Source organism: Fistularia commersonii, chromosome 11 (genome assembly GCF_037954325.1).
Source record: "Fistularia commersonii isolate RoL2024-O1a breed Wild chromosome 11, RoL_Fcom_v1.0, whole genome shotgun sequence".
NCBI classification, from domain to species: domain Eukaryota; kingdom Metazoa; phylum Chordata; class Actinopteri; order Syngnathiformes; family Fistulariidae; genus Fistularia; species Fistularia commersonii.
This window is the reverse complement of record NC_141294.1, coordinates 17124753-17152353: the sequence shown is the minus strand read 5'-3', so window position 1 is coordinate 17152353 and position 27601 is coordinate 17124753. Positions and strand designations below refer to the sequence as shown.

At 56.6% G+C, this 27601-nt stretch overlaps 4 protein-coding genes across 6 annotated transcripts in view; 3 read left to right on the top strand and 1 right to left on the bottom strand.

The window, feature by feature from the left end:
* Positions 1-57: 57 nt before the first annotated feature.
* On the bottom strand, positions 58-5344 carry flot1b (flotillin 1b). The gene is made up of 13 exons (XM_086155455.1): positions 5203-5344; positions 4663-4741; positions 3151-3226; positions 2872-2962; positions 2426-2569; positions 2218-2337; positions 2001-2096; positions 1755-1907; positions 1484-1665; positions 1339-1384; positions 1127-1264; positions 886-1050; positions 58-810 (listed from the first exon to the last, which is right to left on the bottom strand). The coding sequence occupies exons 2-13, from the start codon at positions 4703-4705 to the stop codon at positions 781-783; spliced, it is 1284 nt and encodes a 427-aa protein (XP_086011581.1). The 5' UTR covers positions 4706-4741; positions 5203-5344; the 3' UTR covers positions 58-780.
* Positions 5345-7173: 1829 nt separating this feature from the next.
* tubb5 (tubulin, beta 5) lies at positions 7174-11177 on the top strand. Of its 2 annotated transcripts, none has more exons than XM_086155453.1 (5): positions 7174-7331; positions 9434-9542; positions 9680-9787; positions 9871-10115; positions 10200-11177. In XM_086155453.1, the coding sequence occupies exons 1-5, from the start codon at positions 7275-7277 to the stop codon at positions 11010-11012; spliced, it is 1332 nt and encodes a 443-aa protein (XP_086011579.1). In that variant the 5' UTR covers positions 7174-7274; the 3' UTR covers positions 11013-11177. The 2 variants fall into 2 exon arrangements, with proteins under 2 accessions (XP_086011579.1, XP_086011578.1); XM_086155452.1 differs by having other exon boundaries at positions 9677-9787.
* Positions 11178-12548: 1371 nt separating this feature from the next.
* On the top strand, positions 12549-18791 carry mdc1 (mediator of DNA damage checkpoint 1). 2 transcript variants are annotated; one of them, XM_086155444.1, is made up of 11 exons: positions 12549-13125; positions 13213-13797; positions 13873-13951; positions 14037-14797; positions 14881-14934; positions 15306-17221; positions 17388-17501; positions 17578-17760; positions 17842-17967; positions 18050-18160; positions 18251-18791. In XM_086155444.1, the coding sequence occupies exons 1-11, from the start codon at positions 13002-13004 to the stop codon at positions 18452-18454; spliced, it is 4257 nt and encodes a 1418-aa protein (XP_086011570.1). In that variant the 5' UTR covers positions 12549-13001; the 3' UTR covers positions 18455-18791. The 2 variants fall into 2 exon arrangements, with proteins under 2 accessions (XP_086011570.1, XP_086011568.1); XM_086155442.1 differs by having other exon boundaries at positions 14875-14934.
* A 176-nt stretch (positions 18792-18967) lies between these two features.
* LOC147229800 (uncharacterized) overlaps positions 18968-27601 on the top strand; it is a 9911-nt gene continuing 1277 nt past the window's right edge. Inside the window, exons 1-11 of the mRNA XM_086155441.1 lie at positions 18968-19101; positions 21672-21723; positions 21808-21828; positions 21901-22176; positions 23275-23395; positions 23474-23649; positions 24513-24658; positions 25853-26000; positions 26116-26297; positions 26382-26474; positions 26544-27601. The exon at positions 26544-27601 is cut by the window's right edge and continues 1277 nt beyond it. Of these exons, the coding sequence (XP_086011567.1) occupies positions 21681-21723; positions 21808-21828; positions 21901-22176; positions 23275-23395; positions 23474-23649; positions 24513-24658; positions 25853-26000; positions 26116-26297; positions 26382-26474; positions 26544-27167 (1830 nt within the window). The 5' untranslated portion in view covers positions 18968-19101; positions 21672-21680 and the 3' untranslated portion in view covers positions 27168-27601. The remainder of the gene's footprint in view (positions 19102-21671; positions 21724-21807; positions 21829-21900; positions 22177-23274; positions 23396-23473; positions 23650-24512; positions 24659-25852; positions 26001-26115; positions 26298-26381; positions 26475-26543) is intronic.

The window sequence follows — 27601 nt, the reverse complement described above, 5'->3', positions numbered from 1 at the left end:
ATCCTTTTCAAGTCAGTCAAACTTGACGGCGGCGAGCCAATCAGAACCTGCGCGCTGGTCGGTCAAACAGAACCACTTTTATTGTCTTTCACTCTTTAATACACAAACTCTGGATAAAACAAGCTACACTTTTCACATTGGAGGAACAGACAGACGGGGCGGGGGGTCGGAGGGAGCAAACAGCTGGTTAAGGGGGTTAAACAGCTAGTTAAAGAGAGGCAGGTTAGTGGGTTTGTTGTGGGGAGAGAGGACAGTACTTCAGTCAACAGGCATCCAGTGAAAACATGGCGTTTTTCCTGACCAGGCACTTGGCGGCGGCGGCGGCGGCAGCAGGGAAGGGGTGGAGGTGGAGGCTTTGGATTGAAAGTGGAAGTGGTCACGTGAACAGCGGGGAGAGGGGGTGTTAGTGTGTCAGTGCACGGGGGGGTGCGGGGGGGCGGGGGGGGTCAGGCGGGCGGAGCAGCCGCCGCCGCGGCTCCGGGACGCTGCCACACTTTCTATTCTTTCCTCAGGACCTTCACTCTCAACCTCCACCCGTCGCACAGCACCTTCGACCTACGTGACTAAAGACCAGGATCGGATCTCCCCCGGCGTCCGGGAGCCGCGGCCCCGGCTCCTCCCGAGAGGGGAGGGGTCAGGCGGAAGGGGCGGAGTCAGGCAAAAAGGGGCGGGGTCAGACTAACAGGGGGAGGAGTCTATAGATGAGGATCTTCACTGGCACGAAGCGAGGCGGTGAGGAGAACCACCGAAGGCGGCGACGATCCCCTCCTCGTCCTCCTCTCAGTGGGTGCGGATGGGGTTTCCTGCCACCTGGAAGACGGTCAATCATCAGGTTACTTCCAGAGCTCCGACTCCTCCAGGCTCCTCCACCTCCTGCCCTCGTACCTGGGAGATGTCCACTCCGGTCAGCTTCTCCACCGCCGACGGCAGGCGGGTCATGATCTCCAGGACCTCTCCGGCCAGCTTGGCGGCGCCGACCTCCGAGCCTCCGCTGGACACCATGGTGACCTTCTGGGCCGCCGACAGGGGCTTGCTGATCTCCTCGGCCATCTGCGGGAGCGCGCACCATGTTAGAGGATCGGCGCGGACATGAGATGTTCCGGAGATGCGCGTGAGACGTCCTCACCAGGGGCAGCTTCTCCAGCAGCATGTCCACCATGGCGCCTTCGCCGTACTGCTTGAAGGCCTCCGCCTTCTTGGCCATCTGCTCGGCCTCGGCGCGACCTTTGGCCTCCACGGCGAAAGCCTCGGCCTCACCCTTCATCTGCATCACACAGCGGAGCTTCAGCAGCAGCAGGAGGAAGAAGAAGAAGAAGAGGAGGAGCAGCGGAGACTCACCCTGATGGACTCTGCCTCGGCCTCGGCCTCCATGATGAGCTGCAGGCTGGAGGGGAGAAGAAGGCAGATCTTTTAAAATGGGAGACGACTCGGGCCGTTCTTCTCGAGGTTCCTCTCCGAGCAGAGGAGGTTCTCTCTTACTCACCGCTGAGCCTCGGCCAGCTTCTCCAGCTTGTACTTCTCCGCCTCGGCGGGTTTCTTCACCTTGGCCTCCAGCTCCTTCTCCTTGCGGGTGATCTCCTGCTCCTGCAGCATGATCTGCTGCGCCCGCTCCACCACCTGCACCTGCATCTTCTCCTCCTCGATGCGCTGCTTGGTCTTGGCCACCTGCCGGGAGGAGGGGGAGGTCCTCCAACCTTCAGACCAGTCACAGACAAGGTGCGGGGGCGGAGATGAAGCTCCTTCGGCCCACCTACCTGCAGCTGGTAGGCCATCTCCGACTCCGCCTTCTTGGTGTTCACCTCCACGTCGTAGGCCGACTTCTTCAGCTCGTAGTCCCGCTGGGCTTTGGCCATCTCGATCTCGTTCTTGTACTGAGCGGAGACCTTCTCCTGCATGGCCTGGGCCTCCTGCAAGTCCGGGAGGGCGAAGCGTCAGAGCCTGAGGGACCCGTCCAGAAGGAGCAGCCCTGCGGAGCTCCGTGGGGGTCCGCGCGGTTTTACCCTGATGACGGCGTCCCTCTTGTACTGAGCTTCTCCGATCCTGGCGTCCTTCTGCACCTGAGCGGTCCTGGCTTTACCCAGAGAGTGGAGGTAGTCCTGGAGGAGAGAGGAACGAGGGAGGATCGATCGATGGCTTCCTCTCCACATCGGGGGGGGGAGACCACCGCCCTCCTGCTGGTGGAGGTACTAGCATCTTTCCTTGGGAGGAGGAACCCACCTGGTCGTCGTGGACGTCCTTGAGGGTGTAGCTGACGACCCCGATACCCATGTTGACCAGATCGGAGGAGGCCACTTTAAACACCTGCTCAGAGAACTTCTTCCTGTCCTGGTAGATCTCCTGCACACACACACACACACACACACTCTGAGCCGCTGCTCATCCAGGAAGACCATAAAGAACTTTCCTCCTCGAGCGGGCGTCGGACCTCCACCGTCAGATGGGCGATGATGGCTCTCTGGTGGCCCTCCAAGGTCTCCAGGGCGATCTGGGCGATCTCAGCCTCTGACTTGCCCATGAACATCTGGCAGGCGGTGGCCAGCATCTCCTTGTTCTGACCCTGAATCTTCACCTGGAGTAAAATGAGCAGAGCTCAGCGTCTCCCGAGGCGTGAGGCCATGCATGAAGTTCACTCGCCAAGAATCGGCAGCTGGACTACGACTCTTGATCCGACGTTACCAAACTGGTGGTGGTATAACAGCGACTTCTAGTGGTTCAATGTGGAATCCAACAAGGGGGCTTCGATAGTTTACATTTGAAGATGAACCGCCTTAAGTCAGATCCGTGAAGGTTCACGTTCTCCGTGATCTCGATGACCGTGGAGTGACGCCGGACAAAGACTTAACCCGAGCATATCATCCACGGGGGACACACCTGGGCGATACCGGTGACCGAGATGGGGACGCCATGTCGGGTGTAGACCTTGTCGCTCTTCACGTTGAGGGTCAAGGTGTTGAGGGTGATTCTGGGAAGAAAGGAGACACGAGGACGGAGAGACTGAGGATGGAGAAGCATCGCTATGTTCAACCCTCATCCTCACAGAGGGGAAGTAAAGCCATCAGACAATCGGGAGACAGGAAGTCCATTAGCAACCACCTGATCTCACTGAGGCAGAAGAGCAGACGTGTGTGTGACAGCCACACACACACTTACCTCTGAATCTGCTGGATACACGGGAAGACAAACACTCGTCCTCCGGCGATCATCAGGGGTGGGGACCGGCCAAAACCTGGGGGATTCAACCCATAAGTCAGTAGGTCCAGAGAGATGACAGTCTCCCGCATTCATTCATTCATTCATCCATTCATTTATTCAACATCTACAGTGCTTGTGCTGCAGTCCCAGCTGTCACTAGGTGAGAGGCGGCATTCATCCTGGACCGGACCGAGACATATGGCCATTCACTCACTCGTTCACATGCCAGATAATTCACTCAGTCCTTCACTTGTCTGGGCAGTTGAGAGTCTCTGCTAAACCTCCTGAGTGTTTTTGGGAACCAGGAAGTTTTTGGGAACCAGGAACCTTCTCTAACCACTGCCGCTGCTAACCGCTGCTCCACCTGTTACCCAACACTCCTCGGGTGAGTCAACAGGAAGCCGGGAAAGTCCGCCTTCGCTCAAGTCAACGGTCGTCTTTGGTTTGTGATGTGATTCAAATGGCAGCTCACGGGTTCCCGACAGGACCGAAGGTCGGACCGGAACGACCGGACTCCCGGACTTTGGATCCACAGAACAAGAACAGCAGAGTTTTCCTCCAAAGACAGCCGGGTCAATGGCTTAGCCTCTCCAGGATCGAAGAGGTGAGGTAATCTCTCGTATTCTGAAGTGCTCTCACGGGTCACCTGTCAATCACGCTCAATCCAGGTTCCCCGGTTCTCGTCTTCTGTCTGGGTTCTGCGTCCCCCTGCCCTTCCTTGCGCTGTCCCCAAGCAGCCATTAGCTTAATTGGACTTTCTTTAGGATTCAACACACGTATCAGAGGCTCTACTGCCATCCAGAGGCCGGGACCATTGTGTCCTGGAGATAATGGATAACCATTAACCCCTCATGATCTGATACGTTACTCTAAAACGAGGAGGGGCTGATGGCCAGCCAATCAGACACCACTCACTCCCTGTTCGTCCAATCGCAACGGCCTCAACCTCGGCTTCATGTTTTTCTCTATTTCTCTCTCTCACATCGATGTCTTCTCTGCTCAAGAAACCACAGATCCGATCAATCGCCTCTCTGCTTCCAGAAACTGTTTCCATTTATCATCCTGAGGTCGTTTGAATTTTCCAGAGGCACTCCCGTTCCTGTGTCGCCACTAATTTAATAACCAATTTAAAGCCGACGAACCACGCTGTGATTCACAACCTGACGGATCGAGCTGGTAAACATCCTCACCGGAGCACAAAGAGAGGGGAGGTTTGCTGACAATTATGAGAAATAATTTGTCGCGTGGGGGCTCCGCCACCTGAACACCACAATCTCAGAATAAAACCTGGATTCGTGGCCTCTCTCTCATTCACACACACACACTCCATGTATGACGTCACAAATTGACTAGCGAGAGGGTGTTGCTCAATCAGGCTCTTATCACAAGATCCCTAATAGCGCGGATGGAGGTGGCGCCAACATTCAACGGCTATCTTCCCCGCGCATCCGAGTGAGGAAAGCGGCTCACCGGAGACCACCATGGCTTCGTTGGGTCCACAGGTGTAGAACATCTTCCCGGCTTCGAGGGGTGGAGACGGGAGAAGAACCTGCGAAAAGAAAAACAACAACAACGAACAAGTCAATTACTGCGGCGCAGTGTTATTGTCCTGCGTCACTTCCGGTCACATCCGGGAACTGGACTGGAAAATTTAAGCTAATAGTTTGGGAGTTAATCGGGGCTGACATGGTTATCTGGTCGTCCGGTTTGTCCCCTCCTCCTCCTCCCCCTGCTCTTGCTGCTGCTGCTGCTGCTGCTGCTGCTGCTGCTCCTCCCCCACCGACAGCCCTTCTGTTAAGTACGACCGCCGTGAAACCCTGAACTCCCCCCGGTCCCACACCATGAATACGGTTCCGGTACCGGAATCTGTCCCGGGGGGAGGGGCGGCTAAACAACATCGCTAGCAAATTAGCACGTCGCTCAAGCGCTGGTTCGGAATGGCTTCAGTCAACGGGAAAGTCACGGGGAGGGGGTGGTGGGTAAACCGTGAATCCGACGGTAAACACTTACCGACACACGTCCGTGACAGATAACGGAGGTCTTGGTTATATTCAGCGGTCGTTTGGCGTCGCTACGGCCGAAGCAAGCGAAGCCGTTTCCAGTCAAGTGGAATGAGAAAAATGTCCGGGGAGGAAGCGCCTCTGACCACGCCTATCTGTGCGCTGACGCCATCTAGTGGCCGGATAATGAACTGCAGGGAGGCAAAACAATCATCAATTCTTCGAGTTAACGTTTGATTTTGAGAATGAAACATGCTGAAAATATATATAAAAAAGAGATCGAGAATGATTTCTGAGCAGTCTAAATTGTTTTAATTGAATAATCTGTGTAGATTGACAGATTGACGTGCCCTTTACATAAGACATAGGGGAGCTTCCGTTCCTATGCCTTTGTTGACATAAAAGATATGTATCACAAGTGAATAACAGATTATTAATGCATATTTTTTAAAATTAAAGTAAAATTATCCAATTGCGGTAAATGCAATGAACTATGAGCAGGAGACCCTGCAGGTTTTCCCTTTCTTTTCCAAACTGATCATGCGATAATGAGTGCATTTTGTGTGTGCTTTAATGGATTGGATGATTGGCAGCTGACCCGTCCAGGTTGAACTTGACTTCCTGCCCCTATGTTTAGTGGATGACTCGTGTGATGCTGCATCCTAGGACGTTCCTTCTGGCCCGTGCTGTCTTTGTCCAGGCCTTTGACTCGGGGATGACTCAGGTTCTTGTATCTTTCAGCCCACATTAACCCCTTCCTGCCTGCTCGCTCCAGAAGCTACCACCCTCCGGCATGGTTTCCACAAAAGGGGAGTTCGGTGTTCAGGCTGGACACCAAATACAAGAGAAAATGGCAAAAAAAAGAAACACCAAAGGTTGTGAAACACAATTATTTATTGGGTTACGAGACATCTCCATGGTTCTGTAACGCCCTCAGCTCCTCCTCCACACTTCCACCTTTTTCTGTTTAGTTTTAATTGCATTTAAACTCGTCACTCATGAATGGGTGTAAAAAAGCTTTATTTCTCTGAGATTTAACTCTGGGTTCTGTCTGTGTGTTCTCCCCATCTCCATCTTCTCCTGCCAGGGTTCTCCCCACGTTCTCCCTCTCTATGTTCTCCTGCTATGCTCCCCAATGTTCTCGTTCCTCGGTTCTCTCCATGTTCTCCACTTTCAGTCCCAAATCAGTCTTCAGGTCCACTGAAGACTCCAAATAAGACGGTGAATGGTTGGATGATTGACAGCTGAGCGGTCCGGGTTAAACCCCGCCCCCTGTCTCAGTGACAGCTGTGATTGGCTCCGCCCCCGCCCCGCCCGCCCTGTGCGCATGATCAGTAGGATGATGAGTACCCATAATATACACATTTGTATACAATTGAGCGTTTACTGCAGTATCATTGAGTATGATTTGAGTCAAAAAACACTTTTTTTTTTTAAATGGAAGCACAAGAGGCTTGTAGTATTTTTACGCGTGAACACATTTATTACAGTCTATGCAGTAAAATATAATACAATCTCACTGTGGAAATAATAAAGATATGTCTGATATTTCAGCTTCGTCACTGCGAATCCGCGGCGGATTAAGGGTTAAACGGCGGGATGCGCTGCCGGGCGGCGTTCTCCACCGGAACGGAAGTGGAGGAACCGGAACCGTTTCTGCCGCGATGGCGGAGGAGGTGACAGATGACAGCGAACGTATGTCGCAGTACTGAGCTACGCAGTACTGCAGTACACGACGCGTATTTAATACCGGGTCCGACCGGAAGTGCAGATCGGACACCGGATCCGGCGTCGGACATCTAAGATGGATGTTCCTGCTCCACCAGCTGCTCCAGACTCCGCCGACCCGAAGCCCCTCCCCCTCCCTGGCTTTGACCCCGCCCATAGACTTTCTTAGCCAATCCCCGCCCAGTACCTCCCGGGATCTGGGCGTGGCCCCGCCCCCTCCGCCGGCCCCTGCCTCGCTCTGGAGACCCTCCAACATTATAAAGCCATTGTCCGCCGGACGCTGCTCAGTCTGCGGCTCCTCCAGCTTCCGGTCGTCATTTCCCGCGCATCGCTCGTCCCGCTCTCGCATCCACAATGAGGGAAATCGTGCACATCCAGGCCGGCCAGTGCGGCAACCAGATCGGGGCCAAGGTAAGCGGGTCAGCCCGACGCCGTTACCGGGAACCGGGATCTCTCCACCCTTATCCCGGGTTCTCCCGGTTCCCGTCTCATCTGTTGCTGCGAGACAAAGGAGGCGACCGGACCGGATTCTGTCAAAGACCCCCCTTCCCGGAACCGGTCCGGGGTAACGGGGCTCTCCAGCTTCGGTTCTGTATATTATTTTTAAAATTTTACCTTTTTTTTTTGTTGTTACCGGCGGCACCGGGCGTGTCCGCGGCCCCGCCGCCGAGGACCCTCCGGAGAAAATCCCCCTATTCTTCGGTTGTCAGGGACCCCCGGTCCTCTCCCCACCCCCCCATCCCCCCCATCCCCACCCTCCCGACCCCCCTTTTGTCCTGCACCGCCTGCCCAGAACCGCAGACAATAACCGGGATCCGCCGCGGCGTGGAGACGGGGGTCGGTCTTGCACACCCCACCTACAACCAAAAGATGGATCGATAGTCCTTATTGATCGATTTAGTACCCTGCAGCTTGTGAAGGGCGTGGCGTGTGGGGGGGGGGAGAAGCGCCCCCCTCCTCCTCCGGTAACATGTCGTTCTTTGGCGGTGACGTCATCGGCGCATTTAACAATTAAAGCCCGTCGTTAATGATTTTTTTTTTTTTTTGTCGTGCGTTTATAATCATCTCGCGTGCACGCGGATCAGTCCCCAATCCCCTGCCTTACAGTAAGCACAGCAGCCTGTTGTCTCCCCATCTTCATCATCTTCATCATCATCGGATCTTCTTTTGTCTCCCAGCTGGTGAGAAGCTACAGGCTGCATGAACCCCCCTCCCGCCCCCCCCCAAAAAAAAACCACACCCTCCATGATACCCAAGGCCAGATTCCAGGACGCGTCCTCATCTCCATCTCCATCCCGGAGAGCTCTGCTGGCCCCAGACGTGCCTCCGTGTCCAGGCCACAGGCCTGTCTTTGTAATCAATACCCCCACCACCCCCTAACTGAATTATGGGATGGGTGGGGGCAGGAGCGCAGGAAACAGCTGATGCACAGTGGGGCGAAGTCCCCGCCGGGCTGTCGATCGACTGTCTTCGCCGGCTCCCACCCAGGCGGTGCCATTACACGGTTACTATAACGTTATCGTCATTTTTTTTTTGCAATTTTTTACAATTATTGTAGATATCTCTCAAGAGGAAGGGGGCGGGTGAGTCGCCGCAGCTGCAACCGGTTCTTTTGTGCATCTCCTGCATGGTAACCAGCAGTGTCTCTGCCCTCCCCCTCCTCCTCCCTCAGGACCCACGGGGCCGAGATGTCCAGTGGATATGATTGACGGAGCGGCCGGGTGGCGGCGGTGGCAGGAGGGGGGGGTTCATTGTGGTGAAGTGGGTCAGGGTGTGGCATCGCTCTCCTGCTTATTGTCCCCGGTCTCCGCTGATAGACGTCCATTGTGCTCCGCTCGGGTTCCCGGGTCCTCCTCCGCCCACCCGCCCCCTCCATATTAAGGTCACTTGGTCATTTCTGTTTCGCCTCGACGGGGTTTTTTTTTTTAGTTTCATTTAAACGTCGTCGTTACAGGCCGCAGATGACTCCCAATCTCTTAAGCAGCGAGCTGCAGCGCGGCCCGATTATCCAGATTATTCTAAATCCGCCCTCCACCTCGCCGCCGTCCACCCCCACCCTCTCTGTTCGCTGCTGCTAGCAGTAACAAAAAAAAAAAGTCATGACAAAGAAGAAACGCTTCCCCTCGTGTTTTCGCGAGCCGCCGCCACCGCCGCCACGTTGGGATCCAACGTGCTCTCAGAGCGGGCCTTTTTAAAAGGCCGAGCGGGACGAGGTTGCAGATGCGAGGACAATCGTGTTCTTCATCGCCGACCGGGCTATTTCCAGTGTCGCCGCCGGAGGGATGTGAAGGCCCTCTTTGTGCTCCTGTTATGTGTGAAGAAGAACATTCTGCTCGGTCATCGGGCCGCCGACTGGAAACCTCAGCAGCTGCTTCACGCGCAAACCACGGCTTAGCTAGCGGGGGGGGGGGGGAGGTTTCCGTCACGAACCGAAAATGCGAAGTCATTCCAGCTTTTGAATTAAAAAAAATCACGTCATGTGACGCCTTCCATTTTTTTTTTTTTTTTTGCAGTTCTGGGAGGTGATCAGCGACGAGCATGGCATCGACCCCACCGGCACCTACCACGGCGACAGCGACCTGCAGCTGGACAGGATCAGCGTCTACTACAATGAGGCCACAGGTTGGCTCCGCCCCCTACGCCACCCGCTCGCCGCACATCCCGCGCTAATCGCCTCCAACCGCGCCGTCAGATTGCATTATTAAGCTGGTATCTCCCCCTCCGCTCTCCTTCTTCCTCCTTTCTTTCCTGTGGAGGAGGTAAATATGTGCCCCGTGCTATCCTGGTTGACCTGGAGCCCGGCACCATGGACTCGGTGAGGTCCGGACCCTTCGGGCAGATCTTCAGGCCCGACAACTTCGTCTTCGGTGGGTGATCGCGACTCGGTTTTTGTTTTTCCGTCTCGAACCCGCCATCCTGACTCCCCCTCCCGCCCCCCCCACGGTTCCAGGTCAGAGCGGCGCCGGTAACAACTGGGCCAAAGGTCACTACACAGAGGGCGCCGAGCTGGTGGACTCGGTCCTGGACGTGGTGCGCAAGGAGTCGGAGAGCTGCGACTGCCTGCAAGGCTTCCAGCTGACGCACTCCCTGGGCGGCGGCACCGGATCCGGCATGGGAACCCTGCTGATCAGCAAGATTCGCGAGGAGTACCCGGACAGGATCATGAATACCTTCAGTGTGGTGCCTTCCCCCAAGGTAAGGGCCTCGTGATGCGGCGCCGTGACGCCACGCGGCGGCTCCACGCGCCGGCTGACGAACGCGCTTCCCATTTGTCCCCAGGTGTCGGACACAGTGGTGGAACCCTACAATGCCACTCTGTCCGTCCACCAGCTGGTGGAGAACACAGATGAGACCTACTGCATCGACAACGAAGCGCTGTACGACATCTGCTTCCGCACCCTCAAGCTGACCACGCCCACCTACGGTGACCTCAACCACCTGGTCTCCGCCACCATGAGCGGCGTGACCACCTGCCTGCGCTTCCCCGGCCAGCTGAACGCCGACCTCCGCAAACTGGCCGTCAACATGGTGCCTTTCCCCCGCTTGCACTTCTTCATGCCCGGCTTCGCCCCGCTGACCAGCAGGGGGAGCCAGCAGTACCGCGCCCTCACCGTCCCCGAGCTGACCCAGCAGGTGTTCGACGCCAAGAACATGATGGCGGCCTGCGACCCGCGCCACGGCCGCTACCTCACCGTGGCCGCCGTATTCCGCGGCCGCATGTCCATGAAGGAGGTGGACGAGCAGATGCTGAACGTGCAGAACAAGAACAGCAGCTACTTCGTGGAATGGATCCCCAACAACGTGAAGACCGCCGTATGCGACATCCCGCCCCGCGGCCTCAAGATGGCAGTCACCTTCATCGGCAACAGCACCGCCATCCAGGAGCTGTTCAAGCGCATCTCGGAGCAGTTCACCGCCATGTTCCGCCGCAAGGCCTTCCTGCACTGGTACACCGGCGAGGGCATGGACGAGATGGAGTTCACAGAGGCCGAGAGCAACATGAACGACCTGGTGTCCGAGTACCAGCAGTACCAGGACGCCACCGCCGAGGAGGAGGGCGAGTTCGAGGAGGAGGCCGAGGAAGACGCCTGAGCGGGCCGGCTGGGGGGGTTGGCGAAACGGCGCCGGCGTCAAGAAAGAAAGGAGCAACCACTCAAGTAACCATGGAACCGCCATAGTGTCAGCTTCGCTAGCATAAACAGTAGAAGGTTAGATTCCCCCTCCTCCATTACCCCAAATAAAGGTTTCCAATCCAAACGTCTCCTCTTTCTGTCTTTGCCTCGAATCGCCAGGAATGAACGAAAAGCCCGCGGCCCCGGCGCCGCGGAAACATAAATGATACAGGAGCGGGGGGAGGGCGGCGGTTTTCCTGACGCCGCTGCTCGGGAGGTGGTTAGCAGGGGTTTGCGGAATATTTGATGGCGTGTAATTTCTAGAGCCGGCCTCCACCGCGCCGCTTTTGGAAACGCCATTAAGGTTAAGGGCGAGGGACCAACAGGAGGGACCGCCGTCTCCGCTTACATTTTTTTTTTGTTTTCGCTGGATTCCTCCATCCCCAGGCTGTCGAGCGATCGGCCGACGTGCTCCCACAAACCGAAGCAGATGAGCTCCGGGGTCGGAGTCACCCGCAGTGGAACCAGAGAAACAGGAAACAGGAAGTGGAACACCCTCCATGGCTCTGACAAATTTCCTGTAAGATAATCCAATCAGTTGATCCGATAATCAGATTTGGCTCCTCCCCCTCCTAGTTTCACCCTCTCATTCAGGTTCTAACCAATGAATTCAAGGTTTGTGCAAGAACTTGTAAATATTTGAGGAGAACCAATCCATGATACCAGGGCAGCATGGTGATCTCCATGTTCTTCCCGCCACAGTCCAAAAACAGTCAGCAGGTTCACTGAAGACCCAAAATGGTCCATAGGCGTGGATGAGAAGGTGAATGACTGACAGCTCATTCACAGACATCCATGTTGAACCCCGCCTTTCTATTCTATTCATTCATTCATTCATTCATTATCTCCATGACAGGGCCACTATTCACCCTCTCACACACGCGTTTGGACAATGTAGGGTCTCCAGCGGACCTCCTGCGTGTCTGCATGAACCCCACGGAGACGTGTGGAGAACACGGAGACTCCACCCAGAAAGGCCCCCGATGGGAATCCAACCAGGGACCGTCTTGCTATGAGGCAGACGCTTGAACCCGAGCACCTCCATGCTGCAATTTATCATTATTATCAGTAGTAGTAGTAGATGTATTCATCAGCAGTATTTATGACTAGAAGTACTCAAGTAACGGTAGAATGCAAGGTAACTGTGTATTTGTACTCTTTTTAACGTGTTTTAATTAGAACTGACGGGACCTGCGCTTTGTTGTCAACATGAACTTTGTCAATAAAACTTGATTGAAAGAGAAAAAAAAGGGTCCGTTTCCGGTGAGGCGTGTGGCGCGAAAAGTCGCTGTTTGAGGCTCCTTCAATCAGAGCCTCTGAACCGCAGGCTTGGGGTTCGACTGTCCAATAGCCGTGCAGCGTTGACTTGAATGATAGTTGTTTTGACCAATCGGCTACGGCAAAGGCGCCGGTTAGGGGGCGGGGTTTAGACCGAGCAGGAAGTGCAGCGCCGTTTCATTGTTTACTCCCCGCAGCTAGCGACGGGACGCGTGGAAGTGAGTAAACGCATGTCTGGACCCCCGCTCCGGTGCGGAGAGGACAACCGACGCCTTGCGGTTAAATTTTACGTGGTCATTCGTGACACCGTGACGTCGGTTTTAACCGCAGCCGGTTCACGTGGAAACGACAAACTCCTTCTGCACCAGTTCGATCAGCTATCGGCGATCGGCTAACTGTCCTGGTTTTACTTTTACATTGAAATACCTGACCATAAAAGGTTTTTCTTTGTCCAATGCAGAGGTTTATCGCAAGCTGCGGTTCAATATCTCAGCAATCGCTGGATGAAGTCAGCTATGCTAAATGTTAGCCCAACAGGGCGAACGGATTAGCTCCCTTGCTAATTTTAGCCGACGGCTGACGTCCGTTGATGACGTAACAGAGCGTCATTTGAGTGACAGGTTCGGGAAGGATGGACGCCACCCAGGTGATCAGTGACGCCAACTTGGAGGACGAGGAGAGCGATGAGGAAAGGCCGGACCACCGGCCGCTGGCCAAACTTTGCATCTTGAAGAATGAGCACATCCCGGCAGCAGGTGGGTGTGGCCTCGGTTGTCATGACGACCCCAGGTGTGCGCCAGGTAGCTAACCTCTGCCCATATTCTCTTCCCCCCCACCCCCAGAGCTGCCCCTCTTCTCGGGGGACAACGTGCTTGGCCGCGACCCCGCCTGCGACCTGCACCTGGCCGCCCCCTCTGTGTCCAAGCAGCACCTGGTCGTATCCGTCACGGTGCACGGGGGGCACAGGGCCCGCGGCGCCCCCGATATGGAGACCCTGGTGTGGGACCTCGGCAGCATGAATGGGACCCGCAAGGGCCGCCTGAAGCTGACGCCCCATGTCCGCTACGCCCTCGGGGACGGCGACGGCCTGGTGGTCGCCGATGTCCCCTGTCGCTTCGTCAGCAGCACCGCAGACGCCCCGTCGTCTCCGCCGGGGGGCCCGGGCAGCGGGGCGGAGGTCGCGTCGGCTGACTTCCCCTCGCCAGGCGGAGGCGACAGGAACGCGGTTGGACAGCAAAGCGCCGCCTCAGACATCAGACGCTCATCGGAGGCGACGGGCTGTGGCGTCCCTGACAGAAGTAGGACTCCCGTCCCAAACACTTGCCTGTCCTTGGAGGAGACCCCGGCCCCCCCACAGGGGACGCTGGTCCCCGATTCTGACTCCGACTCTGATGCGGAGAGACAGCAACGCCCAAACAAGCGTCTGGGTACGTGTTGACCGTGTCACATTTAACCCTTTCACAAAAACAGACGGATCAGGTGTTTCTGTTTCCCCCCCGCAGGGTCGGACGACGATTCCCGGAGGTCCGGCTCCGCCCGCTCCTCCTTCCTCAGCCCCGCCAACAGAGTGGTCCCCGAAAGGTGCCGCTCCTTTTTTTTTTGCATATTTTGCATATGACGAAGAGCAGTCCGTCTGAAATCTCAAACGCTGCCCTCTCTTTGACAGCGAGGATGAGAACCCCGTCACGCCGTCGCCTGCATGGGGACGGCGGCTGGAGGCCGACAGCGAGGAGGAGGAGGAGGAGGAGGAGGACCAGAGGCGGCGAGATGAGCTGTGGGGTCGCGAAGGTGAGGAAAGGGCGGCCGTCCCCGTGCTGGACATGGACAGCGACACGGATTTGGAGGAGGAGGTTGCCACGGCGCCCAAAAACCACACCCCCGAGCAGCAGCGGGAGTTTCACATGGACAGCGACACGGACATTGACGAGGACCCCCAGCCCTCCCCGGGCGAGGCTGCCGGTGCGGCGGCGCGGCCTGGCTCTCTGGCGGCGGGCAGCGACACTGACGTGGATGAAGCTGACATGCCAGACACTGCTGCGCACGCCAAACGGGGGCACGCCGCTGACGCAGCAGCCTCAGACCTCCACCTCCACAGCGACACCGAGGAGGAGGAGGAGGAGGAGGAGGAGGAGGAGGCCCCTCCCGTCGTGGAGCAGAGGATGGGTGTCGTGTCGGCCGGGGCCCCGGCGGCCTTCGAGGACAGCGACACGGACCAGGACGTGACCTTTGACCTCACGGCCGAGAGCAACCGCGTAGGCACGGAGGAGGAGGAGGAGCCTCGGCCGAGCTCCGCCCCCCTAGGCCCCCCCGCCACCGACCCGGACGACGACACTGACGTGGAGGGCGAGGGGGAGGACCAGAACCCGGAGGAACCCCCCGGGCCGAAGGCTCCCCGGCTGCAGAACTGCTCCACCCCCCTGCACCAGGGTGAGTCCATCGACCGAGCGGTCGGGAAATCCCGGCGACACTGGCGTCACCGTGCTAATTATGGGATGTTTCCCCAGGAGCAGTGGCAGAGATGGAGACTCAAGCCTTCTCCAGTCCTTGTGAAGGTCCGCTCAGATGTGAGTCCAGCCGCCTCCTCCGCTCCCTGATTGGTGCACACCACTGCCTGTTTGGGATCTGGGTACACACACACACACACACACTGAGCATGTGTGTGTGCGCAGGACGATGCCATAACCATCCAGTGGTGGTGGTGGCGGGCGGTTCTCTCCATGTTCTCCTGCCAGCCCAGGTTCTCCATCTGCAGGTTCCTTGAAGACCTGTCCTCTGCGAGAACGCTTGATTGACAGGCGACCCATCCAAGCTCCGCCCCCTCCGGCCGCGATGGTTGATAAAGCTGACGAATCGTGCAATTCGATTGGTTTTTCTACCCTCCGAGGTCGAACATCTACACTGTATTTATGTGTCCGGGTTCTCCTGTGTCCCTCAGGGGGGGGCCCGAGCCAAACCGCCGAGCTGTCCTGCTCCGACGAGGACCTGGTGGTGGCCGAGACGCAGCCCTTCGTCGTCGGGGGCCCGGAGGACGACTCCGCCCAGACCCCCGGCCCCGAGCGGGACGGGACCGGGTCCTTCCTGCTGGGGTTATCGGACAGCGGCCACCGGCAGGGGTCGGACCCGGCCTCCGAGGAAACCCAGGAGTTTACAGACGGACCCCCAACGGACCTGACCCTTCAAGAAACCCAGGCCTACATAGCGGACCCCGCTGAGGAGGAGGAGCCCGCTGAGGAAGAGCTGAGGCCGGGCTCTGCCGAGACGCAGCTGTTCGCCCGTCCGGCACCGCCGCCCCGATCCCCCGCACAGGCTCCGCCCCTCGCCGAAACTCAGCCCATCTTCGGCGGCGAGGAAGAGGAAGACGAGGAGGAGGTGACGCCAGCTCGGAGGAAGCGTAAGGCCGCGCCGCTGCAGCTGGAAGACACCCAGCCCGTGGAGGAGGACCAGACCTGGACCTCCACCTCGGCCCAGAACCTTCCGGATAACACCCAGCCCCTGGTCCCACGCCCGCCCAGAAGGAGACCCGGGGCTCAGGAGGATTTTAATACCGAACCCCTGGCGGAGACCCAGCCGGTGGAAGCACCCGAGGAAGAGGAGGAGCCGAGAGGAGATGAAGAGCCGACCGAGCTCGGGACGGCTTCTCAGAAAATCCCCGCCGGAGCCGAACCCTCGCAGGAACGAGACGAAGAACCTCAGCCTGACCGAGCCGCTGAGAAGAAAGAGGAGGAGGAGGAGGAGGAGGTGGAGAACGACAGCGAGGACTTCGTCGCCCCGCGAAGAAGGAAGTCCAGGCGGCTGCACTTTGAGGAGTCCCAGTCGCAGGGCTCCTCCGACGCTCCCGCAGCAAGAGGGGCCGGCGAAGACCGGGAACACGAAGAAGAGGAGGAGCCGGCGGAGACTCCCAAAGGGGAAGGGGAGCAGGCCCGGCATGCTGGAGGAGCTTCTGCGGGAAGAAAAAGAGGCTCGAAATCCGGAGGAAGAGGGGCGAGGAGCAGGAGGACAGAGGATGGCGAGCAGGCGGAGCCTTCCGGGAGGCAGACCAGAGGGAGGAGAGGAGCGTCCAGGAGGGTGGAGGAGGAGAAGATGGAGGGAGGACAGGCTGTGGAGGTGGAGAGGAGAGAAGCAGGGGGAGCAGAGACGGGGAGGAGGGAGATGGAAGGGAAGGAGGTGTTAGAAGCTGAAGAGGAGGGGCGGAGGGGGCGGAGAGCGGCGAGGAGGACGGTCGCCGCGGCGACGCCGGCAGCCGAACCCGACGGCGACGACGTACCGGCCAAAAGGACCCGGTCCCGCTCCAACTCCTCCAACTCGGTCAGCTCCGAGAGGTCCGCGTCCGCCGGCCCCCCGGCCAGGGGGCGGGGCCAGGGGGCGGCGAGGAGGAGGAGGAGGACGGTGGCGGCCGCTCCGGAGGAGAACCTACGTGATCTTCATCCGGGAACCATCGCCACCCCCGGCATCTCCGTGGAGATCTCCCAGAGAAGAGGAAGAGGAAGAGGCAGCAGCCCGCCGCCGCCGCCACCCGCCGCCACCAGGGGGCGGAAGAGACAACCTGCCGCTCCTCAGTCCAGAACAGAAGAGACCAACCAGGAGCCTCCTCCTCTGAAGAGGAATGTGAGGGGTCAAAGGTCGGCCCGGGTCCAGGAGCAAGGAGCCGCCGCAGGGGAGGAAACCGGGAGAGCGAGGAAGGCCGAGCAGGAGGAGACGAGGAGAAGCGGCGGAGCTCCCGCAGAGGGACGCCTCCCCTCCGAGACCGCCGCCGAGGTCCAGGAGGAGGACCGAGCCTTACCGGCCCGCCGGGGGAGGAGGGGGAGCCGGGCGGGAGCGGGGACGCCCGGCCCCCGCAGCCCCGAGCCCGAGGTAGAGTAGATGCCCGGCAGGCCGGAACCAGGAGGGAAACGTTTCGAAGGTCGGCCTTGAAGCAGGCTTTTAGGAGTCCCTGGAGCTCCTGGTCCTCCTGACTCAGCTGCTCCGGCCTTCGTAATGGACTCCACTCAGCCTTCCCTCCCTCCGCTCCTCTCCGCAGGCTCTCACCCCTTCCAGGAAACGAGGTCCTCCCGTGGACGTCTCTTCTCCCGCGGCGAAGACCCCTCGCTCCAGAGGAGGAGCTTCTCCGCGGGCGTCCTCCCAAGCCTACAAGGTGAGCGCCCGCCGCGCGCCCGACCAATCGGAGCACGCCGTCGACTCCCCTCACCGACCCTCCGCGCGCCCTCCAGGTCCTCTTCACGGGGGTGGTGGACGAGGCCGGGGAGAAGATCCTGGCCCGCCTGGGCGGGGGTCCGGCCCGCGGCGTGGCCGACATGAACGTCCTGGTGACGGACAAGGTGCGGAGGACCGTCAAGTTCCTGTGCGCGCTGGCCAAGGGCGTCCCCATCGTCACGCCGCTGTGGCTGGAGAAGGTGCGGAGCTTCGCCGCCGTTCCAGACCGGAGGTCCCGCGGGCGTCTCCGCTCACGACTTCCCCTCCTTCTTCCCCTCCAGAGCGGGAGGGCCGGCAGCTTCCTGTCCCCGCTGGACTTCATCGTCGACGACCCGGAGCAGGAGGAGAAGTTCGGCTTCCGTCTGCGGGAGTCGCTGCAGGCCGCCGCCGGGCGGACGCTCCTCCAGGTGCGCCGACCTCCTCGCTCCAGCCGACCCGCGTCCGAAAGGACCTCCGCCCGCTGACCCGCCGCCTCCTCTCCGTCCTCAGGGCTTCCACGTCCACGTCACCAGGTCCGTCAAGCCCGAGCCGGTCCACATGAGGGACATCATCTCCTGCGGCGGAGCTTCGTTCCTCTCCAGGATGCCCTCCTCGCACAAGGTCCGATCGCTCCGGAAGCTTCCCGAGCAGGGCGAAGGTCCTCGTCCCTCAGTTCCAGACCGTAACCCCGCCCTTCTTCTGCCCCTCCAGCCTCAGACCATCGTGGTCTCCTGCGAGGAGGACCTCCCCCTCTGCACGCCGGCGTTCTCCGCCTCCGTCCCCGTCGTCTCTGCCGAGTTCATCCTGTCCGGGATCCTGCAGCAGAGGCTGGACTTCGGCTCCCACGCCCTGGCGCCGCCGCCGCCAGTCCCCGACCCCCCGCCCGCCACGGCCCGCGGGCGACGGAAGACGTAGTCTCCGTAAACACCCTCCAACCCCTTTTTTTTTTTTTTTTTTTTTTAAACGCAAATCACGTGATGGTCTCCAGCGAGGCGGAGCGAGAAGATCGTAGCCCGGTGACGGACGGGTGGGGTTTTAAAGGGATTGGGAATCATGGCCGCCGTGGGGGGGGCGAGGGGGGGGGGGGGGGGCAGGTCAGGTCCAGGGTCTCCATCCGGACTCCGACCCAACGTCCATCCAGAAGATGCTCTTCATCCTCCATCATGAAAACCAGGGTTGGACCTCCAGAAGCTCCCGTTTTTCACCAATAAAGCGTTTGTGTGTGTGTCAATCAAATAAAGGAGGCGAGAAAACGATCGATCGTATCGATTGATTGGTTGATTTATTCAAAGATCAAATAGTTTGGGTGATGACGTCATGTGCGGCTCTCTCCTCGGTCTGTGGTTCAACCCCGGTCAGCTGACCGGTGGGGGGGGGGGGGGGGGGGGGGGGGCTTCCGGTATTTCCCGACAGGAGCCGAGTGTTTCCGAGCGGCGGCGGAGAACCGACGCATCCCGACGCGCGTCTCCGAGGCCGACAGGAGGAGGAGGAGGTCCGCGCAGCAGCACCGCACCGCACCGCAACGGACTCACAAACCCCACAGCCACGCAGGATCCGCAACGGTAGGCGATTTTTTTCTTTTTTTTAATTTTTTTCCTATTTTATTTGATTTTCCCCTCCTGTCTCTCCGGCCAGCGAAGGGTTAAATTCTGCAGCGGAGATGAAGAAGCACCTTCATCTTTTTCATCTGCACTTTTTAATCTGATTTTTTTTTTTTTTTTTTTTTTTTTTTTAATTTTCATCCTGTTAAAGAGAGAGAGGGGGGGGTTGCGTTGGTGTGCGTGTGCGTGCATGAGAAAGACGCTCCGCTGCCGCAGCACCTGAGGATGAGGAGCTGCGAGGGGGGGGAGGGGGGGTGGAGAACCTTCGTGGCGGGAGAGGAAACGCTGCACCCCCACCCCCCGTGTGTGTATGCGTGTGTGTGTGTGTGTGCGTGCCCGCGTCTGTCACACGCGCACACGCACAGTGATGTGATCGGAGGTGACAAGTGTGAACGTCCTCTGGTCCAGGTGTGACCAGGTTCTCCTCAGCCCTGCAGACAGTCCACACCTTCCCCTCTCTCTCTCCATCCTTCTCTCTCTCCATCACCATCCCTCTTTCTCTCCCCCTCATCTTCCTCTACCTCCTTTCCCTCTTTCTCTCTATCTCCTCTGCAGTCTGTCTATAGCCGTCCTGTAGGTCCTAGTTGAATCTCCTTCCCCTCCCCGGGGGGTCGACGGGGACACAGGGCCTCTTTGTTGGACCCACATCTGCAGCCACTGAAGGCATTTCCGCCCCCGGCGGCCCGCCATCCGCTGCACAAAGCCGCGTGTGTGCGGCGGCGGCGGCGGGCGGCGTGTTGCGAGCTCGGCCCGCCGCCGCACACACAGCAAGGCTTTTGACGGGCCGGTGGGAAGAAGAAGACGCACGGGTTATGTAAGACGAAGAGGATGAGGAAGGGAAGAGGGGAGGGGAGGGGGGGGCTCGGGGACGCGCAGGTCCGACGGGAGATGACGGATAGCCGTCCGTCAGGGAGGGGAGCGATCCATTTTATCCGTCGATCGATCGGCACGTGAATCCGATTTGTTTGAGTCCAAACACGCCTGATCCGGTTCTGCAGCGTGTGTGTGATCCTGCCAAACACTTTGCTGAGTCACCTGAGCAGCAGAGGCCTCACACACACACAGATCTCCCCCCCCACCCCACATTTCAGCCCTCAGTGGTTCAATCCTGGACAGGTTCTGCAGAGATGTTTGATGGTCCACATTTTTTAAAGAAGACGCTTGACTTGAATCCTCGATCGTGCACGTGTGGGTGGTCGCGGACCAGATTTCCGGAGAGAAGCTCCCCGAATCCTTCCCGTCCTCATAATGCACGTTTTTTCCGGTATCCCCTGTGACCTCCGTTGGTTCTCGGTCATCTGACAAGGCGTTGTCGCCCCTGGCGTCTCCAGCACGTCTCCTTCCTGCACGTTTGCGCGTGGATTCACCGGGAGGACGCCGATCTGGGCGGCGCTGCATCTGTTCTCCAGGTTTAGAAGGTTCTTCTGCTAGGCGGCCTGATCTTTTTGCTCACGTTGTTTACGTTAGTGGCCAGTTTTAGCGGTTTCCTAATGGAGGATGTAGATGGCTTGGAGGGGAGTGAGGGTGGCAGATGGTGTGTGTGTGTGTGTGTGTGTGTGCATGAGAGGTTCAGTTTGCAACAGAAATCATGCAGAACATTTTTGGTTATTCTGTTGGCTGCAGCAAACCCTGGTGTGTGTGTGTGGGGGGGGGGTGGAGGGAGTCATGCACAAGCAGATGGATGCCCCCCCATACACACACACACACACACACACTGCGGCCATCTGAGGCCTGGGACAGGGGGTGGCACATCCATTCACGCTCCTGCTGAGACCAAAGCCTGAGAAGACACCGGGATCCTCAGCTGACTGCAGAAGATAATGTTCCCAGTTGGCTGGGATGTTCACAGAGTCTCTGCAGAAAAGACAATTTAAGGGTGTTGCTTGTGTGTGTGTGTGTGTGTGTGTATCGAGTTCTGCAGGTTGACTTACAGGAGGGGAAGCCATTCAGTCAACCTGCAAAACTCCATTCAGAAAACAGGTAATTTAAGGGAGTACCGTGTGTGTGTGTGTGTGTGTGTGTGTGTGTGTGTGTGTGTGTGTGTGTGTGTGTGTGTGTGTGTGTGTGTGTGTGTGTGTGTGTGTGTGTGAGACATTAATCATAAGAGCTAATATATGAAGCAGAGGGTTCTATTGGGGGAGGGGGGGGGGGGCTGAAGACACTGGTCCCCTTCTTTGAGTCAACATGCAGAACTCCATTCAGAAAACAGCTGATTTAAGGATGATTTGTGTGTGTGTGTGTGTGTGTGTGTACGGTGGGGCATGACATTTACCATAGCTAATATATGCATCGGAGGTCTCGATCCGGAGGGGGAGGGGGGGCGTTCGATGCTGTGATTGACAGGCCATCTGCAGCTCCTTGGCCCGCCCCGGTGGCTTTTCCCCATCAATTATTCACCCTGGTTTCTCTGAGGGCATATTTCAAGTGAAAGACGCTTAATTTACTGACATGTGGCGGAGCAGAGGGCGGAGAAGCTGAATGTCACCTGACCTCCACCGCTTCCTTCATCAGCTCTTGTTTTCCCCCCGCAGGAAGCCAAGATGTGGATGCTCCACGCCGTTTTCTGCCTTCTCCTCCCCGCAGGTAAGCCCCGCCTCCTTTTCTTTCGCCATCCCATCGAACCCGCGCTGTTTCTTGACCTCCTCTCTCCGACTCCCCCTCCCGTAGCCTTCTCTGCGCCCGTCAAAGGTAAGCCCCGCCCCTCCCGACCCCCGACCCCTTGTGTCGTCTCTCGCTCACCCCGCCGGTCGTGTGATCCAGTGGAGGAGAACGCCATGGTCTTGTTCCACGGCGAGGACCTGCACCTTCTGCTGCCGTCGCTGTCCTGGGAGGTGTCCTTCAGGAACCGCTCGGCGCCGCGGGCCGGCGACGTGACGCTGCTGCGCGGCGGCGGCGTGGTGAACGACAGGGCCCAGCTTAACCAGCATTACAGCCACCTGGTCATCAGCGACGTGGGCGAAGGCGACGAGGGCACCTACACCCTGAGGAACCCAGAGGAACCCGAGGACGTCCGCCACGTGACGCTCACAGTACGAGGTGAGGGGAGGAACCTGCGGGTTCATGATCTTCCTTCTGGGTTCTCGCCATGTCTGTGGAGGTTCTCAGTCATTTCAGATCACGGTTGCTTCTCCGTGTTCCTCCCGCGGTCCAGAAACATCTGGCTGGTCCCCGATCTTCCTCGTCGGTGTTATAAGCCAAATATTTCTAAATATATTAATAAATTAATATATTTAATAATAAATTTAAAAATAAAAAAAATTAATAAATCAAATATGTCTTACTTTTAATGCGACCTCTGGTACTGCATGGATTTGTTCGAAGTGCCGCCTTATATTTGACTGTTTCATCAATTTTATCATAGCATATTAGACATACCCCATATCCAAATGCAAATTTCTCTGTCCACGTAGCAATCATCGTTTTTTTTTTGTTTTTTTTCGCCATCTTTTCCGTTACAAGGGTTGACGCGGATAAACTATTTGGCTATCTGATAAAATTAATTTCTTCAGCTTTACGGTGACGCGGACGTGCTCGGAAGCCAATTGTTTCCGACCCGACTGACGGGTGAAATTTATCTCCAAAACTAATTTGTGTTTACTTTAAAAAGACACAGTATTATGAAGAAATATCACAAGTATTTTAAAATCGGTTACAAACTGATTTTTACTTTATCAATCCAAAATTGTCTAGGAGCCATATGCCGTCACCGGAAGAGCCATAGGTTCCCGACCACTGGGTTAGATGATTGACAGCTGGGTTAAGCCCCGCCCCCCAGCCCAGCTGTGATTGGCTCCCCGCCCCATAGTCATTTCCATAATGGACGCCGCTCCGGTTCCCCGTTGTTCCTCCTGATGGATTCCAAAACACAAGCATTAATTACAGCTTGCGTGCATGTGCGACTCTGTGTGTGTGTGTGTGTGTGTTTGTGTGTGTGTGTGTGTGAGCAGCCGGTAATCATGCAACCCCTGCACTTTCCTCGTTTCCTGTTGTCTAAGCCGTCTCCTCCTCCTCCTCCTCCAGCGAAGATGAAGTTGTTTCCACTTGGTTGCTCGCTCACATCTCCTCCATCTGTTCCCTCTTAACCTCCTTCGCTTTTCCTGGACTTGTCACTTCCTGTCCTCCTCCCTCCGAAAGATTGCACTAATGAGCAGACCGTCAAGTATGGCGACAACTACAACATTAGCGTGGCGGGCGTGACGACCCCCATCACCCTGGAGTTCCGGCCCAGCGCCGTGGAGGCCAACGAGACGTCCAGGTAGAGGAAGCGCCTGTCGCCGCCGCCGCCGCTTTTTCCCAAACCGCCGTTCACCGTGTCGCCGCTTCCTCCCTCCAGACCCGGCCAGGTGGTGCTGAAAGCCACGGGCGCCCCCACCGACGACTATGTGGGACGCATCACCCTGGACAAGCGCCACGTGACCCTGAGGGCGGCCCGCGGCGCCGACGAGGGCAGCTACACCGTCATGGACGGCAAAGGCGGGATCAGGAAGAAAGTGTGCCTCGGTGTCCGCGGTGAGACGCAGCAGTTCTAAATGTGTTGTAACTGTGTCATAGACATGGACGGGGCACTGTGGTGTTTCTAAATATGTAATAACACTGTAATAAGGGTATTAGGCCTCTTGTGGCATTTATTAATGTGTAACAACAGTGTAATAAGAGTATAAAGCCTCTTGTGGTGTTTATTTCTGTGTAATATCGGTGTAGTAAGGGTATAAAGCCCTTGTGGTGTTTATTAGTGTGTAATAACAGTGTATTAAGGCTCTTGTGGTGTTTATTAATGTGGAATAACAGTGTGAAGGCATGTGTTGTGGTGTTTGTAAATGCACGGCTTGGCACCATGGTGGTTATAAATGGATAGGAAACTGTGTAGTAACTCAGTAATAAGCATGAATGTGCTATGGAGTTTTATAAATGTTTTTTTAAAAACTGAGTAATAAGCACAGCCGACACGTGGAGGTTATAAATGTGCAATAATGGAGTCTTGTAAATGTTTTATAACTGTGTAATAAGCATGAAAGACTCTTGTGGTGTTTATAAATAATAATGTAATAATGTCATTCATTCATTCACACACACCCATCCATACACTCATTGGTGGTGGCGACAGTTTCGTTTTGTTTTTTTTAGTCCAATTTTTTTTGGTCTCTTTATTTTCAATTTTTTTTTTACTTTCTATATTTTCCGAAACTTTGTAGGCTCCAGTTTTTAACTTATGATGGACATGACCTAACTACCTCTGAAGCGCTGTCCACTGTGCGAATTTAAATTTCAAAGGACCTATGTAATAACAGTGTAATAAGCATGAATTGGCACGCTTATAAACGTGTAATAACAGTGTAATAAGAATGCATTGTTTTTCCCTCCGCCGCCCTCAGAGCACCGCATCTTCACCACACTGCCGCTCGGCGCCAGGCTGGAGATCAACCTCATCCTGAACAGCTCGCTGGTGCAGCTGCACTACGGCCATAGCGAGGAGGACAGCGCCCCCAGCCTGCTGCTGGACAAAGGGGAGTTCACCTCGGTAATCCCATCTTTTTTTATCCTCATCGGGTCGCTTTCGGGCTCCAAGAATTACTTTCAGTGTGCCGAGTTGTATTAAGATTGTAATAACATAGTATTAGCACAGTAATAACATAGTATTAACATAGTTATGCACAGTCACAGTCAATTAGTGTCATGTGATTGACATGGTAATAGTATACAATCTGCATACGTTGCATACTGCACACATTAGTTACTGAGTATTAATGTTGTAACAATACAGTATGAACGCAGTATTTGCAATGCAATACAAATGACTTACATGGTAATATCATGATGTCAACTCAGCTATAACACAGTATTAATATTGTAAAGTATTAGTATTACTATACAATATTACTAGTACAATATTAACATAGTCTTGCCATCATAATAACACAGTACTAATATGATGATAGCACAGCATTAACATGGCAATAGCAGATAACTAACATAGTATTAGCACAGTAATAACAGTATTAGCCCAGTATAGCACAGTAATAACACAGTATTAACAAGTATAGTGTAGTAATAACACAGTATTAACATTGCAAAGTATAATTCAACAATTTATGTGGTAATAACTTATAATATAATAAAGTGGTAAAAACAGTATAATCTAGTATAGTGCAGTAATAACACAGTAATAACATGATAACAGTATTAACTTAGTATAGCACTATAATAACATAATATTAACATGGTAATAACACAGTAGCAGCCTAGTATGGTGCACCAATTACACCGTATTAACAAGGTCTTAGCGCAGCAATGACACCGTATAAATGCATAATAACCCAGTAGTAACGGTACAGCGCAGTAATAAAAACAGTAATATGAGTAATAACACAGTAGCAACCTAGTATAGCGCAGTAATAACACAGTATTAATGCGTAATAACCAAGAAGTCCAAGAGGTTTAGCGTTTTCATTCCGACGAACCTTCAGCCCTCAGACCTTCATGAAGGACCCGGGGTTTGGTGCTCAGCAGACCACCCCTCTCCGTTCTGTTCCCGGGATCTCCGTCCAGGAGATCTTTGAATTCCCCGTCAATTCCTAAAGGTCAGACCGGATGGACCCCATGAAGGTCCGAGGCAGAAGGAAGATGGCGTTTGCCCACCGGAGCCTCGGAGCCGGGCGGCGGGTCCCGACCGGTTCTCCGGTTCTTCGAATGAACCTTGACCCTTTGGTTCTAGGTGTCTAAAGACCTTGGTCTGGAGGAACGTCTGTCCATTGAGGGCTCCCTGCTGTTCCTGGACCAGGTGAAGAGGTCCGATGCCGGAGTCTTCAAAGTGACGGATATCCAGGGCTTCACCGTGTCCTACGTCCACCTGCGGCTGAAACGTGAGGAGGCGGAACGCAGATGTTCCACGTCTTTTCTCAGAGCTTTTGGTTCTCTTGAGGTCCAGATGGATCCGGATCCCGCAGACGCTAACGCCCCTCCTCCGTGTTCCCTCAGCCTACCAGCTGGAGACCCTCTACGTGGCCATCCTGGCCCTGCTGGGCCTGCTGGTCTTCCTTCTGCTGGTCTGTCTGCTCTCCTGCCTCATCAAGGTGAAGAAGCGAGCCAAGAGGGCCGCCGCCCTGGAGAAGCTGGGCCAGGACGCCGGCAAGGAGGACGAGGGGGAGGCCTTCAGAGAGGTGGGGACGTCGGAGATGGAGGGGGAGCGTCTCCGTACTTTTCAGACCTTCAGATGTTCCTTATCTTCGCGCGTGTGCTTCCAGGTGGTGAAGAACCTCACCAAGCTCAGCGAGGAGTCCAAACACTCTCAGACGGACAACACGGAGAAGTCCCAGAGCACGGAGGTGGACATCAAGGTAAGACCAGGTGACCTCCGCTCGCCAATATGGCGGAGGCCGCCTTCGCTGAGGTTCTGGTCTCCTCAGGGTCTGGAGGTCTCGTCCAAGGAGGTCGGCGTGGGGAACCTGGAGACCAGCGACTCTGGGGTGGGCTTCAACACCAACCTGCCTCTGGACACGGACACCGAGGCCCCAGACCAGCTGCCCGAGTCCGAGGCCGTCAGCGTGTCCGTCGCCGCCCCCGAGGTGGAGCCCGCCGCCCCCGCCGCCGCCGCCGCCGCAGAACCCAAGCCCAGTCCTGTGGTGGAAACCAAAGCTGGTGCAGATGCCGACCCCCAGAAGCTCCCCGAGAAGCCGGTCAAGCTCAGCCCGGGGCCGGGTCCCGAAGCCAAGACGGGCCTTAGCCCGTCCGAGCCGAAGTCCGCAAGCCCCGCCCCCAGCCCCGCCCCCAGCCCCGCCCTGGAGCCCAAGCCCGCCACCCCGAAAGCCACCACCCCGACTCCAGAGAGCAAGGCGGCGCCCGGGACCCCCAAAGCCCCGACCCCCGAGCCCATGACCAACGGGACCGCCGAGCCGGGCCCAGATAGCGACGATGTCATCGGCGCCCCCCCTCCGAAGACCCCGGAGGGGGATCTTAAGGCGAGCGCCGTGGAAACCAAAACGGAGGCTCCCATAGAGGCGGCGGCCGAGGACCCGGCGGCGTCCACCTGAGAACCGGCAGAACCCAAAGCGAGCCCGACAGAACCCCCCGCCCCGCCCCACCCCAACCCTACTGTGGACGATGGACCCCACCCCCGCACCGAACGATGAAGCACCCACCGCAAACGGGGCTAAGACCCCCCAAGAACCAGGACCCCCCTCCAGAACTCTGGGCTCGGACCCCCCGGCTCCTGAAACTGCCCCCCTGCCGTCAGCAGAGTTTACAGCTCCGACACCACGTTTACAGCCTTTCACTGGTACCAGAACATCTAGCGATCACACCCGGACCTCCCCAACATCAAACTCAGAAGTCCCACCATCCCTCTGGACCCTCATCCGGTTATCAGAATCCGGTTTCCTGGTCATTGACGAGTTATTGCTAACTCCTTAGCTATTACATAGTTATTACACATTTATGACATAGTTATTAATCATTTATTACTATG